This window comes from Triturus cristatus, chromosome 3_1 (assembly GCF_964204655.1).
Source record: "Triturus cristatus chromosome 3_1, aTriCri1.1, whole genome shotgun sequence".
NCBI classification, from domain to species: domain Eukaryota; kingdom Metazoa; phylum Chordata; class Amphibia; order Caudata; family Salamandridae; genus Triturus; species Triturus cristatus.
The window spans coordinates 907,157,425-907,176,743 of NC_140583.1; the positions used below are offsets into that span (position 1 = coordinate 907,157,425).

General features: G+C 44.7%; 1 protein-coding gene across 6 annotated transcripts in view; it reads left to right on the forward strand.

Moving 5' to 3' along the window:
- The window catches only part of DPP4 (dipeptidyl peptidase 4), a 554,733-nt gene that overhangs the window by 126,977 nt on the left and 408,437 nt on the right, over positions 1 to 19,319 (forward strand). For all 6 annotated transcript variants that reach the window (XM_085645431.1, XM_085645429.1, XM_085645433.1 and 3 more), the window contains one exon: positions 5,528 to 5,615. In XM_085645431.1, coding sequence (XP_085501557.1) covers positions 5,528 to 5,615 — 88 coding nt within the window. The remainder of the gene's footprint in view (positions 1 to 5,527; positions 5,616 to 19,319) is intronic.

Here is a 19,319-nt window from a genome sequence, read left to right on the forward strand (position 1 = left end):
GTTAATGATGTGGGAATGTGTGAAAACACAATAGAGAGTGTGAAGTCGCTTCAAGCTGAAGCCACAGAGGAAGAGTTAAGCAAGTGGAGAGAAAGTATGGGTAAGTTGGATGAGAATGGTTGTTGGATTGATCTGACAGAACATAAGCGATGGTTGTTGCCTGATGCATATGTGCTTCCAGTGGTTACTATGGCACATGGAATGGCACATATCAGTACGAAAGGTATATGCAAGTTGTTGGCTCCAGTATGGCAGAATGCTGGGATTCCCAAGTGTGCAGAGAATGTGGTCAAGAATTGCATAGTATGCTTGAAGTACAACCCTGGTAGGGGAACCCCAACTCCAGCTGGTCACTTTGCACCCCCATCATGTCCATTCGAAGTTTTGCAACTGGACTTTATTCACATGGAAAGGTGCAACAACCTGAAATATGTGCTGGTGGTTGTTTGTGCTTTCTCAAAATGGATAGAGGCTTATCCTCTGAAAGATAACACTGCCCTATCCACAGCCAAAGCCCTTGTGAAAGAGTTTTTCCCTAGGTTTGGGATGCCAAGAATGGTGTGGTGTGATAATGGAAGTGAGTTTGTGGGTAAAGTAATGAAGAATGTATGTGAAGGGCTAGGGATAAAGCAGAAGTTCCATGCTGCAAATCACCCCCAATCAGCTGGATTAGTAGAACGCTACAATGGAGCCTTAAAGCTCAAGCTGGCCAAAATTCAGGCGAGCACCGGTCTTAAATGGCCTGACGCTCTGCCTTTAGCACTCCTGTCCACCAGAATGACCATACACTCACGAGTGGGACTTAGCCCTTACGAGGTTGTTTTTGGCCGTCCGGCCAACGTATGGGGTGTACCGAGGCCTACGAAGTTCAGTGAGATAGAGCATCCAGTACTGCTTGATTACCTGTATGATTTGACTGTTAAACTGCGTGTTTTGCACCAACAGGTACATGATACTCTTCCCCAAGCTTCTGAACCTCCTGGACACCCTATCAACCCTGGTACGTGGGTGCTAGTCCAAAATTTCCAGCGCAAGAGCAACGACGAGCCTCGCTGGATCGGCCCTCATCTTGTTCTTCTTTCGACAAGATCAGCAGTGCGAGTAAAAGGAAAAAAACACTGGATCCATGGTACCCACTGTAAAGTAGTCCCTTTGCCTCTGCCATATGACCAGTGGGTCAAGGAGGGTATCGCCGACTCTGAGACAGACACTGTACCTCGTTTTGTACCATTCAGTGACGCACGCATAAGAGACACAGTTTCAGACCAAGAGAGTGACAATATTCTGCAGGAAGCTGTGCCACCATCAAATCGACTGGACACCACTGAGCCTGAACTTTTGTTTCAAGACCAAACAGCACCTGGCCGTCTCCGCTATAATTTGAGACCTAGGCCCATGGACAAATAAAGATTTCCTTACTATTTCCTTTTTGACATTTTTTGCTCTCCCATCTGAAGGACTTTCTTGATTTTTGTTTTTCGAACCACCATCCGGGTTCTGCCGCAGGGTCGCGGTGCCAAGACTTTGGGGTACAGGCCGAAGACGCTAGGTCGACGGTTCTGGTTGGTCTAGGGCGTTTCCCTGGACTGACAGGCGTACTCCTTAGCAGAAGAAACTCATCCACCGCGAGCGGCCCGAGTAGAGGATGGAGTTTTTTAAGATGGAGAGACCGATTGAGGAAATGAACTTTAACGCAAGGATGTGTAGAATTGTAAAAAGTAAATGTTTTGTCTTTTTGTGCCTTTTTACACTGTGTAGTATCATAATGTTTATTGTAGGATTTGTGTTTTTCTCCGCTCAAAAGCCCATTGAACCCACTGAACAGCCTATACCTCTTTCTACTGCCTCCTCTCACTCTTTTCACCCTTTGCCTGAGCACGAACAGACCAGACGATCAGAGTTCGTAAATAACTCGTTTATCCAACTCTTGCACCAGCACCAACTGGTAATGAATACGACCAATTGCTGGGTGTGTGGGTTAATGCCACATACCATTAACAAGGGTATTCCCTACCTGGTGCTGCCGTATAGTTACAATGGATCGTCATGGGCATTCCAGACCATGTTTCTCTATGCTCTAGATACATACTCCCCTCGCCAACCGCGTTCCATCAGACCTATCACCAATAATAAGGCTTTGATGAAAGGAGTTGCCGATATGAGTAGGGATATCGATGCATACTCATCCATTCCCAAAGAAGAGTTGAGACCTTATGTAGGATGGAACGCGACGGGGTATAGTATTAGTCTGGGTGAAAGACAGCGAAAAATCTCATCTCCAATCTGGGTCGTACCCCACATGGGTCGGTTCTGCTTACAGGGTAATGGCCAGAATCCTAGAGCTCAACTGGGAAGGAGTGACTGTACTGAAACGTACACCTTCCCGTCGCAGTTTTCCCCTGCGTTTTTGGCTGCCAAGGGCACATATTTCATCTGTAATGACCGAGCATATACATGGCTGCCCCCTGATTTCTCGGGCACATGTTATATTGCGAACTTGCTACCGCCGACATTTACTGCTGCCTCTGACTATCACAAGACCAGAGTTGTGAGAGGTGTGATTAGTAAGGAGGATACTGCGGGTCAGGAAGCAGGAGACTTCTTTTTGGGTTTCCTGCCGTTTTGGGGACCTATGGTCAATAGTAGGAACCTGAGACAGCTGACTCGTGTGGTTGAATCCACTGTCAATGTAACGGCTGGTGCCCTTAGTAATCTGACAGCTGAGCTCCAAGCGGATCGCCTTATGACTTTACAGAACCGCATGGTTCTAGACGTTATTCTTGCAGACCGCGGTGGGGTATGCAAGGTCATCCAATCCAGTTGCTGCATTTTCATACCAGATAATGCTCCAACAGTGTATCAAGCCATCTCCAAACTCCATAAAATATCTGAATCCATACACGTGGATAAGGGAGATTGGTCACTGGTGGGGTGGTTCTGGGAATTGATATCTGCCTGGGGTTGGAAAGTTCTGATGGTCATTGGAATGATCTTAGCCATTCTTTTCCTGTTCTGTCTGTGCATACAGTGTGCTCCTGCGATATGTGGCCTCTGTGCTACCTTATGTGTAAGGAAACCTGTATCGAGGGACGAACTAAGTAATAGGATGATGCTACAGCAACATCTCCATGATTTTGTGAACATTGACCTAGACTCGGATTAAGATGAGTATAGTGATTGCCTATGTAAGGGCAAAAGGAGGGTCTGTCGTACTTTAATATTCGGGACCGCGTAGGGGACAGGGCCCTACCCCTGTCTATCTTGGTATTAGCAAACCGCAAATGGTAAATGCGGCATGTACGAGTGCTTTATATATCGTTCTAGCTATGAATGCACTGTGTACACGTTATTCTGCTTCACTACGCGGGTTCCATTTTGGAAGCAGTGGCCATCTTGTCATTGCCCTCACATAGGCTATGATGGAGTAAATACGGGCCTCACAGTACATGGGCTTTCCCTCTGACTTCTCTGTGACCTGGGCAGCTGGCTCTGCTGCCTCAGGTCAAACCGGTCTCACGAGCTCCCCTTCCTCCGTCCACCTGTGATTAGCATCAGGGCTTGACCCGTCATAAAACCCTTTCATTCTATACAATCCTCCGGCTAATCTCTTTCACACCTGCTTGTTCCTGCTTTATGACTTGTTTCCCAAAACAGGAGATGCTCATGTTTATTGGGGGGTCTATTGACATCAAATGTGGGATCTGAACCTTACTGTGTAAATCATTGTGGGCTGGCCGAACTGGAATGTGGGATGGTCATCATGACTCTGCTTTTTCGTTTGTAATGTATACTTATAATGGCCATATCGTAAACCAAGGAATGTGTGCCTGGAGCATGATATTTTGTACTTAAGGAGAAGCCCGTTCCTATGATTTTCAGCAGTCTCCTGAGAACATACACGCTGTTGTACTTCTAGGATACCTGTAATTGGTCTGCAGCCAATAAACGAATCTTTGACTTCACCCAGAAGACTCTGTGTTTCTGTAGGTCTGGAACAGGGTGAACCCAGAAGTCATAGGGTGTGTGCCCCTGCACCGCTGGGTCTAAAATACCCAGTACTTCAGTCACCCTCTACTAAATTATTAACCATTGTCTGACACTCACCAACATGGTTTCAAATGTACAGGAGAGTCTTCTTGTGGGGACTAGTTGCTTATAACTTCTCTCTGCTGGGCGTTTTCATTCTGTGGCATAACTTGGACCTTTTAAGGTCAGATCATTGCTTATCTGATGGAGTCTGTAAGACTTGAGCTAGCTATATTAAGGGATTCCCTAGATGTCTTGGAGTGTTATGGACAAAAGGGATCCAAGAGCACAGCCAAGTGTAGTTGGTTCCATATAACAGAATAAAACATGCTGTTGAGCTTTATATTCTAGCACATGGAAAAATAATTCATTAATGTGACAGGATACATTAGGTAGGGGTGGGGGCAAAATGCAAATCTTGCACGTTAAAAAATAATTGTGAAATTGCAAGTAATTCAACTTGGCACACCACTACTCCTAGGACAATTTTTTTCACTGAATGCAATCAGCATCAGATCTATTCCGTTTTTTTCAGTGCCCTGAAATAACCTGTCTAGAAAATCGGCATGTAAGGTCCAATACAATACTCACCAAACTCATCCCCAGGGGCTAAATACTGGCCAATTAAGCATCATGATGGAATTTCCGGAGTCATGATTACTGATTGTAGGTTTTATTGCCTCCCCTGCACTTTGGACTTATGAGTTCAAGGCACTGGTCTGGAAAATAAAACAGACCCAGCGTTACTGGGTCCTTTGTGGCATGTTTATCCCCTATCATTGGGACTTTCCGCATCCCTTGAGCACCTGCTATGGGCAATGAATTATAATTTTGCTTTTCTAGTTCACATGGACGGCAATGGAATGAAATGTAATGGGGAGAGGGAAGAGAAGAATTTCTGGCAGAATGTCATTATTTGTCAATTTTGTCTGGGAGTGCTGTAGTGATAGGTGAACAATGCACTCAAGTACTTTATTTTCATTTTGATTGAAGACTAAGAATAAATGCTTTGATACGATTGATTGAAGGAAATTAACTAACATATCGAAGTAGTATTCTTTGAAATGGTTAGCATGTATGGAGTAATACTTAAATGATGAATACTGAAATAAAGTGCTATTTTGCCACATGAATATGTGCATAAATGAAACAATAATGAAAATGGATTAACTTTATCAAACAAAGTCAGTGTGTTGCAATAATTGATGTGATTCTGAAGCTAAATATGCTTTAGTTGTTTTGGACTCCCTAGAAACTACCCTCTGTACTTAAGGCCTTGGCTTTATCTAATAGTATTAGTATTATTTTTTATTTGATCAGCCCCATGGAAGTTAATACTTGTATGATATGTTGTAAGATTTCAATAACAAAATATCACTAAGCAGACGAATATAAACATGAGCCTGAATATGTAAATCTGTCAACCACAGTTAACTTTTACTCTAATTCATTGTATTTATTGTCCCTAACATGTTTCCATTTCTCACATCCCATCCTGCAGACATATGTAAAATGGCTGCTCGGTTTACTTGTTGGTGTGGTTGCCATTGTCATCATTGCTGTTCCAGTGGCTCTACTAGCAACACGTGGTAAGTTAAAAAAAAATGAAGTTCAGTTTCTATACACATTTAATAGGAATTATTGTTCTGTTGTGTGCTTTGAAAGGGGGGGGGGACATTTAGTATAATCATTACCACAAGACGGATGGATAACCCTAATACAAGGAGTAAAATGCGTAGCAGCTAGTTAATGGTTACGAAAGCAATTTTACTTAAACAGTGAGGACAAAGTAACCATGGACCTGCATCTTAAAAGGCGTAGGTTGTTTCCAGTCACCAGGAGCCTCAGACCTTAACGGGTCTGGGCTATTAAAGCAGTGTTTTTATGAAATATTTGGGGCGAATTACACAGGGTGCACTTTCCCTGTTTGAGCCAAGGAGCACCTTTCAATAGGTGAGCCGGGTGCAAATAAGCTAAGTGTGCCCTAATATGATGAATGTGGTGCCCTCAGGGTAGCCGGAAATGTGTGCCTGCCATGGGGGCAGTGCATTTAAGTGAAAACAGGGGCAGGTGTTTAAAGGCTTTTCTGTGTTTCACAGTGCAGGTGACAATCCTCCTGCACTTTCAAGAGGAGAGAGAGATCCCCCGCCTGCAAGGGGCTGTCTGAGGGGTACAAAGGACATCCTTCCCCTACTTCAGAGGGCTGCCATCAGGTAGCTCACGAACAGTGCACCACCATTTTGGGGTGCACTTTAACTGCTTCTCCTGACAGTTTCTTTGCCCATGTGCCCACATCCATAACATAGAGCTGGCACAAATGCAAAGAAATTCCCTCATTTGCATGAGACCATGCCCCCATGCAAATGAGGGAATGCCCATTACAGACAGTAATAGTGCTACATGTGTGCCAGCACCATAGGTATGACAGAAGGGGCTGCACAAGCATATGCGGCCCATTCTGGAATGCCGGAGTGCCCTGAATGTGCCATTAGCGGGTGCACATGCCTATTTCACCCCCAGGGTACCTTGCACAATATGGCCCTGGCTGACCAATCCGATAAAGTAGGGGAGGGTAGCTGTTACCTATATAAAAGAGGGCTCTGGGTACGCCAGCATGTCCTATTAGAGAATGTATTATCTACTAAGCACTCAAATTGGGAGAGATGAAGCATATAGATCAATCATGGATGTAGTATACCTCCCTTCTCTCCTACTGGAGGACCTTTAGAACGGGATCAGATACCAGGATTTACTGAATTGTGTACAGTTTAGGTACAAATAAACCCTTTTCATTATGTGTTTCCTTATTACACTATCTACTACATAGACAATACACAATTGAATGATCTGTAGAGGATGTTGGCCTGATAAGCTGTATTTTTTTATATCATTTATCTTACAATGGTGTAGGAACATCTCAAACTGTAAATGTCTCAGGTGTTACATACCACTGACCAAGAATTAGGCGTTGTTTATATCCATATGTATTATTTCGCTATTGGGCCATCCTGGAGGTTATAAAAATACAAATGATATTGAGCCTCAGTGGATGGGCCTCTCCACAAATATTAAAGAAGAAAACAAAGCCTTTGTGGTGTTCTTGCGTCACACAAGACAACACAAGGACAAACAAAGGCTTCAGTAATACTTACAAAGCCACACAAGGCCTGATTTGTGTGGCCTTGTGTGGCTTTGTAAAGAATTGTTTTGCAAGGCAACCACATTGGGTTACATTTCAACTTGGGGGGCATTTCATGGGTGGAGCATGGGCTTTCCCATGCATTAACCCATGGAGTTTGGAGCATTCACAGCTTTACCGTAATTTCATGTGTTAGACCTGGCATTCTCGGCGTGGTTTCCCCTGACTTTTATGCCTTCTGACCTCCTGTTTTGCTGACTTCATTTTTGCTGGCCTTGGTATACTGGGCACTTTACCGCTACTAACCAGTGCTAAAGTGCATGTGCTCTTTCTCCAAAAACTTGGTAACCTTGGCATATCTACAATTGGCATATTTAATTTACTTGTAAGTCCCTGGTAAGGTGCACTACATGTGCGCAGGGCCTGTATATTAAATGCTACTAGTGTCTCTGCAGCACAGATTGTTCCACCAACTCAAATAGTTGTTTAAACACGTCTTAGGCCTGTCATTGCCGTGCCTGTTAGTAAAGTTTTAAACTTCCATTTTGACTTGGCAAGTGAACCATTTTGCTAGGCTCAAACGTTCCTTTTTAGCATATATGTCACACCTAAGGTAGGTCATGTCAGGGTGCAGTGTATTTAAAAAGTTGGAAATGTACTTTTAAGTTTTACAAGTCCAGGTAGTGACATTTGTTTTTCATTACTGCAAGGTTTATCTCTCCCATAGGTTAACATTGGGATTACCTTATTAAATTTTATAAGTATAATATCCATTTGGGAAAAAAAGTTTGGTGTCTCTGCACTCATAATTTAAAAGCGCAACTTATGGTAGAGTCAGGTTTTAAGTTGTAATCCTTGAAATGCCACTTTTAGAAAGATGGCATTTTATTACTTTAACCATTTTGTGTCTCTGCCTGTCTCTGATTACACGTCTGGGTGATTTACAGTTGGGCTTTGTGCGTTCCCTCTAGACAGCCAAACGCAAATGGAACTTAGGTGTGCCTGAGGGGCCATTCACATCCAGATGGGCAATCACCAGGCAGTTAGGCCATCCTGGACAGAACAAGAGGGAGGAGCTGGCACTTGCACCTGAATAGGACTATGCCTGTCCCCACACAAAGAGCTGTGCACCCCTCTGTAGTGAGTCTGGAGTCAGGGCAGGAAAAGCAGGGCTGTGTGCACCTCAAAGGCCTCTCTTTGAAGTCTTCCCCACTTCAAAGGGCTCAGCTGGTTATAAGTACTAGACCCCTGATACCGTCTGAATACACTTCTGGACCTAAGGACACTCTGCCAAGAAGAAGGGCTGCTGTGCTGCTGAAAGGACTGTCGCTCGGCAGGACTCCTACTCTGCTGTGTCTGCCTTTTTGCCTGCTGCCCTTCTTGCCTGGTATTGAGAATGAATGGACCTGCATCTCTACATCCCCAGAACCAAGTGGCTCCAAGGGCTTGCTGGCTTGCCTCCTGAAAGTGAGCCCAAGGCTCCTGAGCCTGGTGCAACATGTGTGTTTTGGTGGTCCCCCAGTGATAAGGGGCCTTACTAGTGGGTCTGGCTCATGATATGCCACTGGCAGGTCATTTGGGGGCAAGACAAGATATTTGAGAGGCTTGTCAATCACTTTTATTTGCCTCAAATGAGGAGGGCCTCAGATGGTTACTGTAGGTCCTCTTCTACCTGCCAGAGTGGTAAGACAGAGGGCAAGTGAAAGGCCCTCCTGGAACCTTTTCCTGCCGTTAGCATCCCCCTTTGAGAGGGTGTGCATCAACATCGTTGGGCCTCTGGACCCCAAGACAGCCATGGACAACAGATTCAATCTGGTCTTAGTAGACCATGCCACCTGTTATCCAGAAGCTATCCCTCTTAGGACAGTGCCTGCACCCACCGTGGCCAGGGTACTGATAGAGATCTTTACCCATGTGGAGGCAAGGAGGTAGTACCTGGCTGGGGTACCAACTTCATGTCTTAGTACATGAAGGCAATGCGGAAGGAATGTGGGGTAACCTACAAGTTCTACACTCTTTTCCACCCCCAAACCAATGGGTTTGTTGAGAGGTTCAACTGACCCCCAAAAGGAATGATTGTGGGTCTACCATAACCCATGAGTCAGAAGTGGACATCCTCCTGCCATATCTTTGTTTGCATACAGGGAGATACCACAGAGGGGGTTTGGCTGCAGCCCCTCTGAACTTTTTTATGGGCACCCTGTGATGGAGCCTCTCAATTTGGTAAAGGAGGGCTAGGAGCAAGCTCCTGTGAGAGCCATCCAGGATGTGGTCAGTTACATGCTGGCTGGTCACAACAAAACAGCCAGTTTCTGGAAACCTGCTCAGGAGAATCTGGAAGCCAGCCAAGATAACATGAAATGCTGGTATGACCAGAATGCCACTGTGGCTGAGTTTCACCCATGCCAAAAAGCATGGGTAATTGAGTCCGTGGAGCCTCAAGCTCTGTAAGACTGCTGGTCTGGGTCCTATGAGGTAAAGGAGCGCAAGAGCAAAGTCACCTACCTGGTGGTCCTCAAAACTCCTAGGAATCCTTTGCGGGTCTTGCATGTTAATTACCTCAAGCCCCACTTTCAGAGGTTTGAGATTATCATGCTCTTGGTCACTGATGATGGGGTGGAAATGAAGAGTCAACCTCTCCCTGACCTCCTATCTTCCAAGGAGCAGGATGGGTCAGTTGAGGGTGTCAGCCTCTCCCCTACACTGACCGTAAACCAATGCCAGTTGCTGGGAAAGTTTGCCTCTTTGTTCTCTCGTTTCCCAGGACTCACTACATGGTGCACCCATGATATTGATACTGGGGACAGCACATCTGTAAAGAACAACATTTACAAGTTGCCTTATAAGTTGAAAGCCAGCCTAAAGGAGGACGTCTCCAAGATGCTGGTGTTAGGGATAATTGAGCCCTCAAAGAGCCCTTGGTCCATCCCAATGGTGTTGGTCCCAAAGGCTGCCCCTGCAGGAGTCACACCTGAACTTAGGTTCTGTGTGAACTACTGTGAGCTCAATGCAGCCAGTAAGACTGACACACACCCCATCTCCAGATGTGATGAGCTCATAGATCCTCAGCACGTTTGACCTTATGTCTGGGTACTGGCAGATTGCCTTGACTGAGGGGGTGGGGGTTAAAGAGAGGTTTGCGTTGTCCACACCTGAAGGGCACTTCCAGTTCAGGATCACACCCTTCGAGTTGAAGAATGCCCCTGCCACCTTCCAGAGGTATGTGAATCAAGTGCCTCAGGCTCTGCAGAGTGGAGGCCTGACTATCAAGGCCAGTAAGTGCCGGATAGGGCAAGGTTCTGTCATCTGCGTGGGTCACCAAGTGGGAGATGGCAAGGTGCAGCCCCTTTAGATCAAGATCGAGACCATTCTGTCTTGGAAACCCCCCAAAACCCACACAGAAGTGAGAGCCTTCTTAGGCCTCACAGGTTATTTCAGGAGATTCATTAAGGAGGGTGACGCCATTGTTGCCTCCTTAACAGAGCTGACTTCCAGTAAGCAGACACGCCAGGTGATATGGACAGTGTCATACCAGAACACTTTTGGCACCCTAAAGGAGGCCATGTACACAGCACCTGTGCTCAAGCCCTCTTACTTCTACAGTACATTCATTGTCCAAAAAGATGCCTCAATGGATGCTGTAGGGGCTGTTCTCTCACAGCTAAATGAAGAGGGCTGGATCAACCGGTAGGCTTCATCAGTAGAAGGCTACTTCCCAGGGAACAGAAGTGGAGCGCAACAGAAAGGGAAGCCTTTGCTGTGGTCTGGGTGCTGAAGAAGCTAAGGCCATACTTATTTGGCCCTCACTTCTGGGTTCAGACATATCACAGGCCCCTCAGCAGGCTAATGCTTATGAGTGGTGAGAATCCCAACTGTTGAGGTGGTCCATCTTCCTACAGGGAATGGACTTTACAGTGGAACACCATCCTGGAACAGACTGCCTATGTTGATGGTTTCTGAAGGTTCTTACCCCTTAGTAAAGAGAACTCCCAAGGTGTTGGGTAGCTCAATCCACTTTCGATTTGGAGACATACATGTTTGGCCTGGCATCTTTGGTGTGGTTTCCCTGACTTTTTTGTCTTCTGACCTCCTGTTTTGTTGACTTCATCTCTCCCATAGGTTAACATTGGGAATACCTTATTACATTTTACAAACGCAATTTTCAAATGGATTAAGTATGATTTTAAGTTGTAAATTTGGATATGTCACTGTTGGAAAGGTGGCATTTTCTTTCTTTCACCATCCTGTGTCTCTATCTGTCCCTGAATACATGTCAGGGATGAGTGACAGCTGAGCTTTGTGCATTCCACATGACAGCCACACACAAAAAGAACTTAGGTGTGCCTGATGGGCCATCACCAGGCAGATGGACCATCCTGGGAAGGATGGGAGGGAAGAGCTGACACTTGCACCTGAATAGGGCTGTGCCTGTCTCCATACACAGAGCTGCATACCCCCCTGTAGTGAGTTTGAAGCCAGGGCACGAAGCGCAGGGACGTTGTGCACTTCAAAGGCCTCTCTTTGAAGTCCCCCCCCCATTTCAAAGGCACAACTGGGTATACGTACTGGATCCCTGACACCACCAACTCATTACATTTCTGGACCTGAGGACATTCTGCCAAGAAGAAGGAGTGCTGTGCTGCTGATAGGACTGTCACTATACTGGACTCCTGCTCTGCTATATGTGCCCTGTTGACGGCTGCCCTCTTTGCATGGTAGTGAGAAGGGCTGGACCTGCATCTCTACATGCCCAGAACCAAGTTTCTCCAAGGGCTTGTTGGCTTGCCTCCTGTTCTGAACTTTCAGATACATCAAATACTTCATTTAACTCTGCTACAACCTCTTGACTCTGCCAACTGTGAGCCCAGCCATACCAATTGGTACCAATTCAGTCCTGGGACTTTGGAAGTGTTTGTTGGGCTGTTTTCTGTGAAATCCACACATCATCGACTTTGCGCAAGTCGGAAACGACACATACCCTTAGACGCATTGCCGCTTCGAGGACATCACAGCTCTGAAAGCGCAGCTCAACAACAATTCCTCTGGTCTGTTGGCGCCTACAGCCCCTCTCAGCCAATCCTGATTGGCTTAGGGCATGGTTACTGCTCGCCCTCCAGCCCATTAGGAGACCGAGGTTTGAGCCTTTGCTCAACCCTCGCTCTTCTAATGGGCATGCGCCAGCCAGAGCAGACACTAGCTCGCATGACTAGGCATGGTGCGAAAATTGGCTCACCTTCCCCACTCATGTGCACTTGTGCTGCTGCCTGTTGACCCTGGTCCGTCTGACAATCATGTCGGTCAACATGACACTGGACCGCCCACCCCCTTCAGACTCTGAAGGGGGTGGGCGGTCCGACGTCATGCTGACTGACATGATTGTCAGTTCTCCCTTGGCGTCTTTGAACTTAAGTAAACTGATTCAGTTTACTTAAGTTCAAAGATGCCGAGGGAGCTGCGGGCAGGGGGGGCTACGCCCCAACGCCCTAATGGACGCACCGCGGCTGCTGGAGACATGTCCAGAGGAAACCATGCACAGAACAGATGGTGTACTGCAGACATGTCCAGAGTTAGAACAAATGTTGCCCTGTAGACATTTCCAGTGTTACACTGCACAGAAGAAATGATACACTGTAGATTTTTCCCGTGTTTCACTGTACAGAAGAAATAGTGCACTGCAGACATTTTCAGTGTGGCACTGTATGGAGCAAATTGCTCACTCTCGACATTTCCAGCGTTACAAAGCAAGAGAACTGCTGTACTGTAGACATTCCCAATGTTGCACTGCACAGAAAAAAACATGGAAGGTAAGCACTTCCAGCGCTACAAAGCACAGAAAAAATGGTACACGTTATACATGTTTAGTGTAACACTGAAAAGAACAAATGATGCTCTCTAGATATTCCCAGTGTTGCGCAGCACAGAACAAGTGGTGCTGTATACCATGTTTAGTGCTAATTGCACCGACCAAATGGCGCACTGTAGACATTTGCAGTGTTTCACTGCACAGACTAAACTGTGCACTGTCGATATTTCCAGTGTTTCACTGCGCACACACAGAAAAAATGACACACTGTAAGTAAATGTTGTGAGGTTGGTGGGGAGGCAGGGTGTGGTGCTGGGTGTATAACGCAACGGATCAATGGGTGCTGTATAGGCATTGCGCGTGATCTGTGGAGGGTCGTATGGGAGTGCTCTGGTGGAGTGGAAGAGGTGTTATTACTGAGGTTCTGGGGGTACATGAGAGCTGATTGGTAAGTGGGGCATGCAGCACATGTACTTTGGGGTAGACCGTGTTGAAACCAGAGTGCTTGCTCGCAATGCAGTGTGTATGAGGAGAAGCAATGCAGGCGCTGACACAGTGTCGGGTGACCAGGCAGTGCCCTGTTCCGCATGGTGTGTATGGCAGCTGATACTTCTGTTTCTTTCGGTGTGAGCTGGGGCAAGAACAGCTGTACTCGGACGGAGCTAGGTGTGCAGTATGGAGGTGGGTGGCAGAGCGCATAGTGTGAAGCTGGGCTTGTGTGGTGTTGTTGCAAGGAAGCTGGCTATGCAATGTGTGTGGCTTTTAACCATGCTTGTGTGAAGTTCTGCCCATGCTTTTGCAGGGAGGGCATGGAGTGCTCGGTGTTTGTGCGTGTGGTGTGCATGAAAGTGCACTTCTCAGCCTCCCCTGTGTTCTGTCCTCTTCTGGGCCGCACAGTGCACATGGGAGATGCTAGCTGTCCTCAGCAGCTGCTCATAGTGAGGCGGCCCATGCCCAAAGTGCGCCAGCAGTTTTATGCAGGGGGTGACTGTCACTCCTCCCTGCAGCATAGAAAAGGGCAAGTCACTGCTGCACGGACTCACCAGTAAAATGAGCCCCTATACAAATGTTTCAATGCAATATATTATGAGAAGGTTACATTTGAGTTTTGTTACTTTCTAATCATTTGGGTGATGACTGGGAAATTGTAAGATACTCTTGTGCAAATACATCCAGTTTTTGTATTCGAGCAAACGTAAAGTGGGCCTGAATGCACTGTTAATGACCGTACATGAAGCCACATCACAGTAGCATCAACAATGACATTGCATTTGCTCTGTTTTATACATATATAAAACTCTAATATGCTATTTATTACCATTCTTGAGTGCGGGGAGGGGCCACAACTTACCAAAGGTAAGGGAAGGTGAAACCCAGAGTTAGTCATGACCCTACTCCTTCAACAATGGTAACAACTAGCATGATATACTCAGCACATCTGCATATTTGATTGATGTCATAGGGCCATATGTAGGTACCTAAATACCGGTCGGTAACGGCCAAAAATCGGTAAATATCCCGTTACCGACCGGTATTTAGGCAATTGAGATGTAGGTGGCTGGATTTCAGGATTCGGTAATTTACCGAATCAGAATTTTAAGAAATCGGTAAAATAGCGATTCGGTAAATTACCGAATCCTGAAATCCAATGTAGGGGGCACTCAAGTGAGTGCATTTTTGGTTTCTGGATTCGTTATTTACCACCAACTACAAGTTGATGGTAAATAACAAAAACCTTTTAAAAAGCAATTTTGTGCTTTTTGACAAGTGCCATGTTGCAGACATACATGCCCTTAGGGCATGTATGTGCGCCACATGTGCACACATGCACGATTCAGGGGTGCAACAGGGTGTCAATGTGACACCCTGCCACCCATGAATATGCTCCCCCTATTACCGATTCGGTATTTACCGAATCGGTAATTGTGAATGGCTTCCCATTCATTCCTAGGAATGAATTGGAAGGGATGCATTATTACCGAATCGGTAAATACCGATTCATAAATACCGAATATTACCGATTCGGTAATAATTACCGAATGTTTACCTACATTCTATTTACCGATTCATAAATACCGAATCGGTAAAATTCGGTATTTATGAATCGGTAAATATATATTACCTACATATGGCCCATAGTGTTTTACCATGTAGTAAACCAAAACCAGTATGCAAAGGGGTTAGATTTGCGAAGTATGATAGGATTACGTTGCAGAGGCCTCGCGACCAGTAGAATAGTGTGTCCAAGTATTAACTACCTGTAATATGCAATCTATGAGGCAGTAAAGAGTTCTTGAAGTTCGCTCTACTATGGTAATAAACTACAATATGATTTTTGCACTGCAGTAAGAGGTGGGTGAATGTGCGTAGAAGTACAGAAGAACTAAATACCTTGTGATATTGGACATTTATTTTGACTGTCATGACATAACTATACAAGGGTTTCCATTAAACTATGTCCCCATCATTGTTTTTGTTATTTATCATATGGAGACAAATATTGGTCCTGTTGTAACCTCACCTTTACAAAGCATTGGCTATGCCAACTGGTTTGATGTTAAAGGAATAGTGTATGGCACCTTCAATCATTACAAGTAAATAGCAAGGGAATAGATATGTATTTGTGCGGAAGCAAAGAACTGTAGAATAATATTGGTGTAAGTTAAAAGGTCAGGTGACTGTTGCACTGTCAAGCCAGACCTAAAAAGCCATGTATGTTAACAAATGTCCTCCTCTAATCTGTGCTGTTGTTAGAGAAAACCAACATAAATGAACTTGTTATCTGAGACACTTAAATAGCCTTACAATGTCATTTGTGTGCCCCCGAAGGTTCGAGTTTAGGCAGCTGGATAAATGAATAAAATGATCACAGCTGCTAGAGGGCAAGCACTTTTTTGTAGAAGCACACAACTTCTGCCCAATCAAAACATGTACTCCTAACTCTCAACAGGTGGGCGGAGCCAAAGGCCCTCTTTAGTGATGATCATTTAATTGTCTGGCGACAGCCACGCTGTCAAGCCAGACAATGAAAATGGATAACAGGGAGCAGATTTTTGAAATGTTTGAATGAAAAAAACTGTGCATAGATTGTACTGAAAGTACAAAATGTCATGCGACTTTTTTTTTAACAAGTTTTCTTGAAGTCTCCTAAAATGTGTTTTGACCCAGGTGTATAATGAGACATGTAATCTCAAACAAGTGGAATAAAGTCAGACTGCTTTGCTAATGTGTATGTCACTCAGCAAGACCAGTTACTCTGCTTTCTTTCTAAGTCTGGTCCCTTTTTCCAACTAAAACGCTAAGTAGTATGATTTGTAATTAGGCGGATTATTCACTGGAACGAGTTTAGTAAAATGGAGTCGTCTTGGTAAAAGTTAATCACGAAGTCCTCTCTGAAAACATATCTGAGGTCAAAAATTACTAAACGATGAAAAATATTTATTTCTACCACATTGTTTAGTAAAACAAGCCCAATGCGTCTGGCAGCCGAGAACAGCACTTGGCAACACATTTAGAGAAGGTTTTGGAAATGGAGCTGTCAGAAATCGCATTTATACAGTGAATTGGGCATGACACCAATTGAAAACGAAATGAGCAAAGGAAGAGTGAAGGAGGAGGATAGTTTCTATCTATAGTGCAGCAGGTGCAGTGGCACCTCGGACCAGGCAAGGATGGGCGCACTGCATCCCTTTGTTGCTGTCATTTCTTACTGGTCCCAGGACATTGCCGTTTTCCTTGCCTGCGTTAGGGCTCAGAAGATACCCTTGCGAAGCCACTGTAGAGGTAGGAAAGCCCCGCACACAATGAATGGATGCAAGCGAAGAGCCCTATACTTCAGGTTCATTAAACAACTATTGTAAGATCATAAAACTACGATTCATGATATCAGATTAGGGTTCAATGTTTTATTTTCTTTCAACTACCTTCTCAGTTTAATCTTTTTTTTAATGCCATGTTATCAAAAAAGCCTACATAGAATGTAGTCTCCCAGATAAATTAAAGTGATTTCTCAATTTTCTGCACTCATAAAAAATCTAAATTGTTATGAGTGGGATAGCTTTCATGGCCACAGGTGGAAAATAAATGATTTTCCTGTGCCAAACAAATGGTGGGGCTTTTAAAGGTGTAACTCGGCTGTGTTCACTATCTGTTCATTATCCAGCAATAGCTAGAATTTAAAGATAGTGCTATAGAGAGAGCAGTATATTGTTTGTAGTAGTATTTCCCAGCAATAAATAACACACACTGAAGCTGGTAATCGGTGCTTGGCACGAGCAGCTGCAAAAGTTTCCCACAGAATCTTCAAAAAGGTTTGCTGCATTCGATGTGTTTAGTACTTGTACAGTGCAGGCCTGGCTGTTGAGCAATGGACTCCTCTACCGGGTGTGTGGGATGTAACTGAAGGTCGTTCACTAGAGAATCAGGTTACACATACGTTCCTATTGTAGAGATTAGCTCCAATTCCTTTCTAAAGTTCTGGAGGGGATGAGATTCTTGCATGTTTACAAATCCAGGAGCCTTTGTGAGGGGTTGGAAAATTATAAAAAGAAAATGCAAGGGAAAATACAGCAAATATGAGTTTCGCAGGAAGAATTCCTCAGAAACTAAATTGTCATGACAGCTTACTAAGACAAAAAATATTTTTTATAGCAAAATGTATCTAGAAAACTATTATCACAGGCTTTCACAGGGTAATACTTGAAGTTTGTCAAAGAATGCCATCAATAACTTAACCAATATCCCGCCCACGGTTTTACACATGCACTTAAAACGGCGCGGACGAGACATCCGCCATGTTTGTGATGCAGTACTCATTCCACTAAGCTATACATCTGAGAGAACTTTGCAAGCTTTCCAAGGTGTGGAATTTGACAGCTTTGTAAAATGTTAAACATAAGTTGCACACGAGAAGATTCTAGCACTGCAAAGCCTTCAAAACAATGTGTGAGTGAGGCATGTTTAAGTCTGCTGTAATTTTAATAATGTGAAAATCTCATGCAAACCCAGATTATTAAGCTAAACGTGATAAAAACAGTTTTTGCTTTCTGTGCGATTATATCAATTGTGTAATGTTCTCCCTCTAAATACATGGAGGTGAAAATGTCTTGTAGAAACTTTGAAACTGCCTGTGTAATGCACCCAGACGCACTGCAATGCGAAAATTCACCTCATGACTTTACAAACCAGATAAACATATGTTGGAGCTGGTATCACGCATACCTTATGTACATAAGTGGATATCTAATATACAATGTATACATGGGTGCCCTAAGTCAAGTAAAAACAATGGGTCATATTTGTCAAAGCTTTGCGTCGTGGTTGTGCCATGCATGATAACACAAGGGAGACGCAAAACCTAGATGAGATTTACCAAGCTACGCAAGGTTACCTTGCACAGTCCTGCAGTTTTTAGTAAATCTAGAGTAACGCAAGGCAGTGCAAATCAAGGCCTTGAGTTACTCTTCCTCAAGGAGGCATTCCATAGGTGGAGTGTGGGTATTCCCCACACACCATCCATGGATTTTAGAGCATTTCCAGATTTACCGTGAGTGCTAGACCTGGGAAAGGCATTATTATGCTACGCCTACGCACGGGAGTCATAACAAGGAGAAATATCTTTATTTCCCCTTGTTTTTTCCTCTTTCTACCCGTTCTGTGTTCTTTAGTACACATAGAAAAAAGAAAAAGCCTCAAACGATTGTAATTATGCAGAAAGGTGCCCTTTCCTGCACAACCATCCTGCCTGCAATGCAAGCACCTTGGTACAAGGGGGATTGCGTTGGCAGTATGTAGCACATAGTGTGCCAGCACAAGGAGCTAAACCAGAACCTCTGCATGTGCAAATATTGGAACCTGTCCCTCAGAAAACATTAGAGCCACTATAGGCTTTGCAAGTATTTGTGACAAGATGATAAATACATTGAGGGTCCAGAGGAATGTGCCACTACAAGTATGTCCTCCACTGCCACTAGTGTGAAATCAAAAGCAGCCTTAAGCATGGTGCCAAGCAAGAGAATTAGATGACAGTATCTAAAGAATTAGGGGCCTATTACGAGTATTGGGGTCCTAGGTCCACCATACTTGTGGTCGTGGCCTGACCACTGCTACTCCTGCGGGTCTGCACGCCGTATTTGGAGTGTGATGGTCGAACTGGCACAGGACCTCCGTTCATTTGAGATGAATTCATTCAGTAAATTGTTTATGAACTTCAATATTGAAATCAAGTTTCTAGTATTCTGCTGTGACGGAAAATATAGCTGTGCAAATCTGCGTAGTCAATGCTATTTTTTGGTTTGAGTTTTTCCTGCATTTTGACTCCGGTCATTGTGAGGCTGACATTCAGAGTACTCA